The following is an 11,870-nucleotide window of genomic DNA, read 5'->3' as shown; positions in this document are numbered from 1 at the left end:
TGTTATGAAGCTGTGGTTTTCTTATCAAAAAAAGAAAAAAAAGAAGAAGTGTCAACTCGTGACTTTCCTTAGAATCCGTCCCCGGCTCATGCTGGTCCGATCGATTTGTTGACCCCATGCTGGAAACTGCAACCTTGATTTCCTCAGGTGATGGGATAACACCAGGTTCTTCATTAATTCTCTTCATCAGTGATGACATGAGGTTCTAGGATGTGTTGGAGATCCTCGAACCAGCATGAATTTGATGATTGAAAGAGGTACATTGTAAAAATCTACAAAAACAATTGTCTATCCCTTCTCTATCTTGAGATCCAATCTCCATTCTCCTTTCGTCAAAAACTGTATGGGCGCTTGTACAAAGCAATTGTAAATGCGGAATGGAGGACGCTATAAGCTTATGTTACCACCCATTCTGCTCAAAGGGCCCACACCATTCAGATTCGAAGAAACTTGGATAAGAAAGGGAAAGCTGTACTGTTGTGGTTTTCCAAAAAGCATGGAACTTAGAGTCCATAGGATACCCCCAATTTCCTGGCAAAGGAAACTGAAAGGAAACTAAACAGAAGGTGAGGTGGTGGAATTGTAATGTATTTGGGTTTCTTCATCAGAAAATACTAGAACTAAGAGAAAGAAATTGTCACTATCCAGAAAAAAGAGGAACCTACCAGGAAGAACACACAAGAAAAGACAATTTTAGAATCCTACAAAGAGTGTACAATGAAACTTTAAGAATAGAGGAAACCCATCTGGCAACAAAAGTCAAGAATATCTTGGCTGTCTTTTTTTATTTTTTGAGTGAAATACAAATTAGTCGGATATGGCACAGTATACAATAAAACGAAGGCCTTGATAAGTCTTTAAAAAACCCTTTCGGAGTCCTTGAAAGTCATAGTTACGCTAAGTAGTTAGTACGTATACATTCACATCTTCTCTCTTAATCCTTCTCTTAAAAGCCACAAAGGTCCTCTTGGAATTAACAGTTCTCAAATCTCAGCGCTTACCTTTTGCAAACAAAATTTACACAATAAATGCTCCATAAACCAAACTCTCAAGTCTCATGGGTCCAAATAATAACTTGAAGAGCTTCTTCTGCGCCTTACTGTTCCTTTCTCTCCTCCTCGTGTCCTTTCTTCCCTCTTCTTCATCATCATCATCATCATCCCATGAAATCCAACCCAAAGCTCTCTCTAACGTCCCAGCTAAGTACCGAATGTTCTACCTCGAGAACACCGAAACTTTCTTCTTGAACAAACAAGACCTCAGCAACAAGAAAAGGAGTACTAACAAGAAGAAGATGAGGAGAAAGAAGATCAAGAACTCTGGAACCGGGCCTTTCTCTGCCATGCTACCAAAGGGTTTTTTCCCTCCCTCCGGTTCATCTAGGTGCCACAATGACTACCCCGAGTCGGAAACTTTATATTGTACCCTCTCCAACACAAAACCTTAAAGAGTCCAATCTCCATAGAACACAGATGAAGATGGGTTTGTCTCAAGGTTTATGTTCTATAATGCATCTTCTTTATATCTTTCTTGGTGTCTTTGTCACAGTTTTTGTCTCTTTTCTTTAAGCTACATATCAAAAGGGTGGCTTTGAGTATATGTCAATAGCATTGTTGATCTTGTAATGAGGATAACATGGATGATAATAGTCAGGCAATAATATAGATGAAAGCAGAAGGTAAAATTTTGAGTCATTTATTCTTGAATTTTATTTAATGCATGTTATGTCTATGCACCCAATTTTGTTATTGTGTGGAAATGGATTTCTTTGATAGTTTGAATCCCACAAAGATAAAAAAATTAGATAGATTTAGGCTGATAAGCGTATTTACTAACGCTTCTCTCAGTTCTCTGTAATTAATGCATCAAACTATGAATTTCATTTTCAATTGGTAACAATTAAAGTTACCCGCGAAGAAATGTTAGATAGAATCATAGATTCAGGCAAGAACTGTCGCTTCCACAAGTTGGATTTCACATACTCACCTTTGTAAGTGTTAGATGCCAGCTTAGAAGACATACTATATACAGTCTACAAGTATGAGGATTATGTTGTGAAATGACCAAGGAGAATATTATTGCAACCCAAAGGTTTATGCGAAAGATATACATGAGCTCTAATGAGGAGGATCTAGCCGTGGCAATGCTTCATGGGTTGTCAATGGCAAAATCTAGTGCGGTGACATATTTTTCTGGCAAGCATACACGAGAATCTATCTATTCAAGGAAAATACTCAATACATCTCCTCAGCTCCATGACCTCTCACCATTTTGCCAGCTATTTTAGAAGAAGCAAGTATCATGAAGAGTTTCAAGTTATTCAATGGGGTCTACTCAAAGAACCTGAATTAACATCAGCAAAAACGATTTGATCAAGACACTTTCTGTACCTCCTAGCCTGGATTTTGTTGTGGAAATTTCCCTTACAATCCATGGCTTTGTATCTACCTTTAACTGGAATAATATAGCTTTTCTATCTTTAATGAAAAGCAATTGAGGGTATATAATATATTCCCAGCTGAGAGAACTAATTAATAGCAAAGATATATACTTCAGAATCTTAGATAGTTGTGCGAAATAACATGCCACCTTCTAAAAGTCAAATTTGACTTTGCATAATTTTTTTTCTTCTTTAAACTTTCTCCTAATTAAATTCAAATGGAATTTGCGTTAATGGTGTGCGAATCTAGACATGTTACTGAGATGTCTGTTACTTTTTGACATCTTTGTTTTTCATTGCTCCCCCTTAGATTGAGGGTCAATAGGTTCTTGTCAAGCATGTGAATTAATTTGCTTGTTCCACGGGGCTCGGTTTTACATGGATTATTGACATAGTCGTGGCGTGTACTCCATGCATGCAATGGGTTGGCTCTATTTGCAATGTTTACACAAATCTATATACTTAGGACCTATATTCCATGAAGGTATAGGCCCTCTTCAGTCAATGAACATATGTATTTAATATAAAAACTATTGTTTATATCTTCGTTCACATATTATTCTGAGTTAGAATGTGATTCTAGCCTAATTGTGTGGATTTTGATTGATTGTGTTATGCGTGTGTATATTGAATCCCATGTTGGGTATTTAGTTGAATATTGAATTCATAAATAATTACAAGAAGTCCAATTACAACTTAATTAGTCATTTTGAAATGAAAGCACATATATGACTGATACTTTTCTTAAGACCTAACAATATAGAATTGTGGAGACCATTTTTCTCAACCTTTTTAAAAAAATATATATATTTCAATATTTTTTAGCATTAAAGGTAAAATGATAATTTTATATATGTGAAAATCTCATATACAAATTTTATAAATGAGCTTTTCCTTAAACTTAACATCATAAGTGGTTACTGTGAAATTAAGGATGAATTGTTCTTTTTCATGTGCAAAATCATGCCCAGATCATGATGATTTTACCAAAGCTTAAACCTTATTGATCAAAGGTCTCACAATAGACATGCACGTATAAGATTATCTTAGATCAGTTTGGTTGATCCTTAAAATGATTAATTTGAAAATTTAACTGAACGAATAAATAATATTGGCTTTAATTTTAATTATGGACATGTAAATACTAAATTATTCCATGTGGATAATACCAATTTTTTCGATTTTCAATTTATGAATTATTAATTGGTAGATTAAGAGAGTCACTATCAGGAGGGAGGAAAGTGAGAAAGGCTGAAATTTATAATTTTTTTAATGATAAAGTTTAGTTACAAAATTAGTTGTAGCTTATTGTTACAACCTTACTCAATATCATTAACATTACTACATATTTTGAAAATTTAATTGTTGGATTATATGTGATGTATGCTCTTAATACCAAGGATGTCAATACCGTACTGGAGGCCGTACCGGTTTGGCTACCGGTACGATATATTTCGGATACCAGTCAATACCGGTGTACTGTTTCGGGTTTACTGCTATTTTTTATATTTATAAATATATATATATATATATATATATATATATATATATGTGTGTGTGTGTGTGTGTGTGTGTGTGTGTGTGTGTATATATTATAATAAATATAAAAGTTTACCATAAAACATTTCCTCAATTCAGAACTAATTATTCATGATTTTAGACTTTAGTATCAATTAAAAGAGGAAAAAAATAAAATAGAAAGCTTAAAAGTTACCATTGCATACTAAGAAAACAAATAATACTAATAAGTTAATACAAATAAGTTACCATTATGTCCTAACAAAAATTCAAAAATTACATGTCGAAATTGGCAGATACGGCCGGTACGGTATGAAATTGATAACCTTGCTTAATACATGTCAAATTTTGTGTCAATCAGATATTATTTACTATATGATCTATAAGCTTATATTTTATGTATAATTTTAAATAATTTTTAAAAAAATTTTAGCCATTTATTAATGACATAGCTATTAATATTTAATTTTTTAGAAATTTTGCAAGCATCCATAAAGAATTTAAGAAGAAAATGTAATATAATGGTAGATTTGTAGCTAAACTATGTCATTTTTAATAAAAAAAACTATAAATAAATAAATATATATATATATATATATATATTTCAAAGTCGTTCCATTGGGCCTAGGGTTACGCAACAAGACTGGCCCCATTTGGGAGGGCTGAAAAGATTCAGCCCTATAGAAGATTTTTGGGCATTTTTGTTGGTATGTGAGGTGAGATTTTAGAAAAGCAGGCTTTTAAGCTAAAGCTGGGGCCCTTTTTGGGCTTTTTGGAGAAGCTCAGATGCGGAGGCTTATCTTGGAAACTCGAAAATCAGCTCACGGGGAAAGTTGAATGAACTATTTGAAGTGAACTAGCCATGTTTTACAAAATGACTTTTTAAACGACAGTTTCAGCCCATTTGTGAAGTCCGTCGACCCAAGAGAGAGAGAAAGGCGAAGCCAATTGGTAAAGTCATTATTTTGTTTTTTAGAGTTTAATGTTTTTTTGATAAACTTTAAAGTTTAATGTTTTAGTTAGCTATTAAAAAAGAAAAATTTTAGTGGGTTCTAGTTAGCTTAATTGATAAAGTTTTTTATGGTTAAATAAGAGATTTGAGATTCGATTTTTGCCTATACAAAAAGTCAATTGGTGCCTTGATATGATAATAAAGAGCTACCGTTAAGAGCGGATTTCATAGATTTAAACTCTCTTAAAAAAATTACTTAAGAGTTGTCAATTTTTTTATTATCAATAATCATGTGTTTAAATTTTAAATTTTTGTAATCTAAAATTATTGCATAAAAAATAATTCTATGAATCAAATAATAAATACATTTGATTGGTATAAAACTTGATATGTATGTTAAAAATATAATGAATATGCAATTCAATAATTAAAATTTTAAAATATGCATCTATACTAAATTTGTTAGTGGGAGTTGTAACCGTGTGTAATTTGTAAGCGAACTTATTTCTAAAAAAAACAAAAAAGTTTGTTTGTTCTTAAAAGATAAAAGAAATTATTACACCATTAATTTTGGCTGCTTCGAAAAACTAATTGGATATTTGATTGATAAATCAGTCTGGAACCTTGGATTTTTTCTAAAAAACCAAAAAAAAAAAAAAAAAAAAGTGCTAGACTGATTTATAATTTATCAGTCTTGAAGTATAATTAGTTTTTCGATAAAAAGTGCCAGACTGATAAATCAGTCTGGAACCTTGGAGTAATAAGTTTCTTTCTCAAATCTCAGGGGATAATTTAGCAGTTAATAAAGTGCCATTTTCAGTATAAATATCAAACGGTACGACGCCGCATGAGAAGGTGAGCTGCTTGCTAGCAAATCTCTCTCTCTCTCTCTCTCTCTCTGTGTAAATTTGTCTTAAAATTTTGGTGGGATAGTTACATGCATGCGAAATGTTTGATAAAATTCCTGAGTGTTCTGTTCTATCTCTAATAAAAACCCGTTGCTCTCTCTCTCTCCTTCGCTCTCTCTATTTTCGTTACATGCACACAAACTGTTTGATAAAATTCCTGATTGTTTTTTTTTTTTTTATTCTGTGCCGTGTCCATTTCGCAGGTCTAGTAAGTGGACTTACTGAATGTTCATGGTCTGACTGACTGCCGGAGCAGTTTGCCATCTTGGCCAGGGTATACATTTCTAGGTGCACACAAAATGCCCACCAGTGCGTGTGAGTGTGTGTATTTATCTTTGTTGAAGTAAGATTGTTCTGTTCCATTTCAGTGGGTGTCACTGATGGGGAGCCAAGTCAGTAGAAGATTCATTTCCCTAGCCCATTGTAGTTGTGGTTCTCGTACTTCTCACCACCAGTTGCATTGCTCATTGTAATATCCTGCAATTTAAAACAAAAACAGCCTTCAACATGAGGACACTCTGTAAACATTTATTTGCTATTAGAATTAGAAGCCCTTCTTCCTTATTCTATAATTTTAAGATAAATGGACCAGTTGAACCAACATGCCAAGTTCCCGTTTCTGTTGCCTCTCAATGGCTGCTTAGTCCCAATATGTCATTACTACAAACATCTTTTTTTGATTTAGTCAAATTTTCATACCCTTCGAGTCTGCCTGTTGCTTTTAAGGTTGGTGTGCGGCCCTTTTGTTCAGAAATTGCTCCATTGGGTCCAACATTTGATTGTACTGTGAAAGATGTTGGGGATAATAAATGTTTAGAAAGTGATGGTGAGAAGTTGTACAATGCTGTTGTCAAGCACTCTAATGCACATCATAATATGGAGAAGACTCTTGACCAAGTTGGTGTGAAATTGACTACTGATTTAGTAGTACAGGTCCTTCATAGGCTCCGGTTTGAGGAGAAAATAGCATTTAGGTTTTTTACGTGGGCAGGGCATCAAGAGAACTATGCCCATGAGCCTCGAGCGTATAATGATATGATTGACATACTTTCTAGTACAAAATACAAGGTCAAGCAGTTTCGAATTGTTTGTGATTTATTGGATTACATGAAGAGGCATGATAAGAATGCTGTACCTGTGGAAGTTCTGTTGAAAATTTTGAGACAGTACACTGAAAAGCATCTAACCTATTTGCAGAAATTTGCCAAAAAGAAGAGGATAAGGGTGAAAACGCAGCCAGAGATCAATGCCTTTAACTTGCTGTTGGATGCTTTGTGCAAGTGTAGTCTGGTTAAGGATGCTGAAGCCATGTTTAAGAAGGTGAAAAACAAGGTTACACCTGATGCAAATACTTACAATATATTGTTTTTTGGATGGTGTAGAGTAAGAAACCCAAGTAGAGGAATGAGGGTACTGGAAGAAATGATTGATTTGGGTCATACGCCTGATAATTTTACTTACAATACGGCCATTGATACCTTTTGCAAGGCAGGGATGATAACGGAAGCAGCTGAACTCTTTGAGTTCATGAGAACGAAAGGTTCTACCATGTCTTCTCCCACTGCTAAAACTTATGCAATCATGATTGTGGCTTTTGTCCAGAATGATAGAATGGATGAATGCTTTAAACTTCTGGGGCATATGATACACAGTGGTTGCCTTCCTGATGTTTCAACATACAAAGAGCTGATTGAAGGGATGTGTTTGGTTGGAAAGATTGAGGAAGCTTACAAGTTCATAGAAGAGATGGGTAATAAAGGTTACCCTCCTGATATTGTTACTTATAATTGTTTTCTCAAGGTCCTTTGTGACAATCAAAAGAGTAGTGAAGCACTTAGGCTTTATGGCAGAATGCTTGAGGTGGGTTGTGTGCCTAGCGTGCAGACCTATAATATGCTGATTTTAATGTTCTTTAAGATGGCAGATCCTGATGGGGCATTCGAGTCTTGGCACGAGATGGATAAGAGAGGCTGTGCACAGGACACAGATACTTATTGCTTGATGATTGATGGGCTTTTTGGTTGCAATAAGATTGAAGATGCATGTTTTCTTTTGGAAGATATGGTAAACAAGGGAATGAAATTGCCGTATCGGAAGTTTGATTCATTTTTGATGCAGCTTTCGGTGATTGGTGATCTCCGTGCCATCCACAGGCTTTCAGAACATATGAAAAAGTTCTACAATCCTGCTATGGCAAGACGAATTGCACTGAATGAGAAGCGAAAGAGCATCAGTTTGAGAGGGAAGTAATACTAGGTAACAAACTGAATTTCAGTTTTCTAATTTAAAAGCTTTAGAGAACCTCAATGCAGATATGTCCGCAAATGCAATTGTAACAACTTTAGCCTTTTTGTCCCTGTTAGATGTAATTTGGGAATTTTGTAAATTGAAATAGCAACTCTCTTTTGAGCTTCATTTGGAAGTTTCGTAACCTTGATAAATTTAATGGTGAATTGCATTTTCCCACCACGAATTATGAGGTTAATTGTAGTCTCTCTGTAAGCCTTAAATTTGAGTAAATCAAACTTCCAAATTTGGGGTCAGTTGCTATATCTCATTAACATTAAAGTTTCTCCGATTTGTGTTGTATTTTACCTTAAAATTCACATGCTTAACCATGATCAAGAGTTTATTGTTCTTTATCTTTCTTCCCTGATATCCCATGATGAGCATGTAGAAAGTGAGGTCAAATATGAAGGAATTGAAGAGATTTTAATAGTAGTGGGATATTGTAACTAATTACATGGTTTAGGGGGTTGATTTCTCAAATTTAAAGTTCTAGGAGACATTGCAAGTGACCCTATAGTTTAGGGTGGGAAATTGCAATTTACCATAGAGTTAACCTGGAATATAATAAAATTCAATTCAACCTGTCTTTAGTTTTGTAGTTGTCTTTTCTTTTCCTACATTATTTGAGTATCTGAAAGGGGATTTTCTATACACATTGGAAAAAAAGAATTTCTAGGCTTTCTAGAATGGTTATATCTCTTACCAACTTATGTGAGGTTATGCACTACTTTGAAAGCTTAGAAAAGAAATTGTACTACTTGTTTAATTTTTTATTTGTCATTATTAAAAATGGACTCTGGGATGCTACAAACTTAGTCCAGATCAGTTTCTGCTTGATATTTAGTGCCATAGCTTCTTATTTATATCAAGACTCTAATGGCATGGTACATTATCTGAAATCACTCTAGGAATCACCAACTGTCAAAAGATTCTGAAATTCTCCTGAATTAAGGACCTGGACTTTGTTTGTTGTTTTTCAAATTTTAGTGGTTGTTTTCTGGGAGATAGGCAGATTTTACAGCTACATTGACAACAGTGCACAATCGTTATCATATAACTCTTTGTTTGACAGTATTCCTTTTCTCCTCTCTTGATCCTTCTTTTTAAATATGCTTCAGGAGATAAGACACTGGTAGCCATTGGGGTACAACTGTCTCTGTGGATAAATGTCATGGCTTAGCACTGATTGTCCATGTCACCACAGATCCAACCCCCATCTCTTGATAGTCCCACGTGGGATAAGGAACCATCAGGCTGGAGGCATTAAGGGGTTGCTTGGAGAATTTTAGTCATCTGCTGGATTTTGGAAAGCAGATATAATTCATTCTGATGATTGCTAGATGATTGATATCATCCACGCATCTTTGCTCAAGGAGTTAAATTTTAGAAGTTTTTCAGCTTAAAATCCATCAAAACTACATCCCCATGTTGGAGTTTGAGAAAGGACAACTATAGGCTCTTACTGGGAAACTAAATTAGTTGAAAGACTGTTCTCGAAAGATATCAGTTGATGGGCTCAATGCAGCATGTTGAAATTGATTTCAGTGGTAAGTGTATTTGCCAAGTAGATTCTCTTAAATCTTTTCAAGTTAAAGAATGAAATCATTTGAAGCATATTTTCTTATTTGGAGAACAATTATACAGATGTTAGCATGGATGTGCAGGGAAAATTCTGCTGATGTAGGAGCAGTTTTTATTTGAAAAACCTGATTTGCTTACATGCTTTTATTTAAGTGAATATTTAAACTGACATTTATACATGTATGATATAAACTTCTGATACTTGCACAGGCTCCTCGTGTTGAATTTTGATGTATGCATTTTGTAGTCTTTTTGTTGTCCGTGGCAAATAAAAAGATTTAGAAACTACCTTTTATCAATTTTTACAGTGTTGTAATTTGATGGGCTTTTTTCTTTAGTGAATATAGTCAAATGGCAGAATGAACTTTAAAAATCTTGTTTTTTTTTTCATGTTTCCTAGGGCTTTTGAAGGAAATGTATCAGGTGCTCTAAAGCATTTAATGTTGACAGAACTCACCACCCTAACAGGTTGTCAAATTTTGGCTATAAATGTATTTGTACTAGGCTTGGATCTTGAAAAGAAAAAATAAAAAAATAAAGAAGGCAATCTTGCTAGCTTTAACAGTGACAAATGGCTTTGGAGTAGCTTTTCCAATGATTCTGAAAATTCTGAGTAACTATGCTGTATGCAATTTTTTTTATTCCTTTTTTTTTTTTGCCTTTTTGTTTCCCTTTTATTTTTGAGAATCAGGTGTCTTTGGCTTTTAAGTTGTAACATTCTCCATAACTGATCATTGTGTATGTATCATAATCTCCTGGAATCTCTCACCATGTCCTCTCAACATCAGTTTTGTGTCCAAATATGTCTTTCGTGAACTAGATTGCACATCAAGTACAACCTTTTCTTTTGAGAGATTAATCAGGAACCAAAGCTGAGATCCTGGTTGAAGATAGCTAGCCTGGCAATGTTGATATGGTGGAGTTTTGAATTTTCTGTAAGTGGGTTGTGGGTATTAGCCTAGTATTGTTAATTAATATATGTTTTATTTTAGGTTATAGTGGTGTTATTTATACAGAATCGATATAGAATGATTTGGCAGCATGTTAAATGCAGGGTATAGGATCTTCTGTTACACGTGACTGGATATTAAAAACTTATAATTATTGTGTAAAGAAATTTTTTTAAGGATAGTATTTTCCTTTAATCTGTCTTCTCTCTTTGGTTTCTTTTTTGGAACGCTAAGCTCGACTGGTTGAGCATTCAAGTAGATGAGTGGAGACTGAAAGTTAGCGACCTTGTTTACATTGTGAGATGCAGCTTTCTTTTGCTGTGGTCGAATGTTTTTTTTTTGAGATGGGCTGGTGTCTGAAGTGGAGAAAGACCTATGTTATGAATTAACATAGGAAAATTATATGATATCCTGGAAGTAATGCTTTTTCTTTTTTTCCTCTTTTTTCTTTTTTACATGAATGAATGGTCCAACCATGAATTCAAGTATTCAACCAATAGGATCCAACAGTATGTGAGAGGAGGGAGCATTGTTTTTAGAGTACTAAAACTAAATACTTACTCTTTTGATTTGTATTGTATAAATCATGGACATTGATTTCCTTTTTCTTTTTTTAATTTTTTTTATTGGCATATGGAAATTGCTTTCTTTGGTTTTGTATCGTATTGTATTTAAGGAGTCATGAACATTGATGATTTACTATCGTTTGTTTTGTGCTGTATTGTATTGACTAACTATTCATGTAGTTTTGGACATATTTGTTGTTTCATGAATGTAAATTCTGGTTAGATTCCTAAAATGGTGTATGCTGACCTGATTTTTTCAAGCGCATATGTTATGTTGAATGAATGTTTTGCATGAGGGTTAGTTTGAATTTGTGATGTTTTGTACAAGTGATGTTAATTTTACAGGTGAATTTGTGATGTGAATTTTATAAGCTAGCTTTACATGGAATTACTAATATGTTTTGCATCAGGGTCAGTATTAGAAAGTTTTTTCATAGTTGGCGGCTACTGGGCTTTGTATAGGGGTTAGTTTTATATCTGCCTAAAATAGTAATGAAACATTGAAAACATTGTTTTTATTAATAAATAAATAAATAAATATATATATGTATATATATATATATATAATATTAATGTACACAACTCCTGTAAACCAGCCATTTTTGCTTTAACAATACATTGTTTAAAATTCTTTGACAAAATAACACTGTTTAAAACTTAACCGTG

The 11,870-nt window shown here is 33.9% G+C and overlaps 1 protein-coding gene across 2 annotated transcripts; it reads left to right on the top strand.

Moving 5' to 3' along the window:
- Nucleotides 1-5,481: 5,481 nt before the first annotated feature.
- On the top strand, nt 5,482-11,246 carry LOC126726489 (pentatricopeptide repeat-containing protein At1g73400, mitochondrial). 2 transcript variants are annotated; one of them, XR_007655936.1, is made up of 4 exons: nt 5,482-5,765; nt 6,022-8,074; nt 9,226-9,654; nt 10,089-11,246. XR_007655936.1 is itself a non-coding variant. In XM_050431750.1 (3 exons), the coding sequence occupies exon 2, from the start codon at nt 6,326-6,328 to the stop codon at nt 8,066-8,068; it is 1,743 nt and encodes a 580-aa protein (XP_050287707.1). In that variant the 5' UTR covers nt 5,482-5,765; nt 6,022-6,325; the 3' UTR covers nt 8,069-8,074; nt 9,226-9,825. The 2 variants fall into 2 exon arrangements, 1 of the variants encoding a protein (XP_050287707.1); XM_050431750.1 differs by lacking the exon at nt 10,089-11,246 and having other exon boundaries at nt 9,226-9,825.
- The last annotated feature ends 624 nt before the right edge of the window (nt 11,247-11,870 follow it).

The sequence above is a fragment of the Quercus robur genome, chromosome 5 (genome assembly GCF_932294415.1).
Source record: "Quercus robur chromosome 5, dhQueRobu3.1, whole genome shotgun sequence".
Classification (NCBI taxonomy): Eukaryota; Viridiplantae; Streptophyta; class Magnoliopsida; order Fagales; family Fagaceae; genus Quercus; species Quercus robur.
The sequence above is the reverse complement of the archived record's forward strand: the minus strand, read 5'-3'. Positions and strand labels throughout refer to the sequence as shown.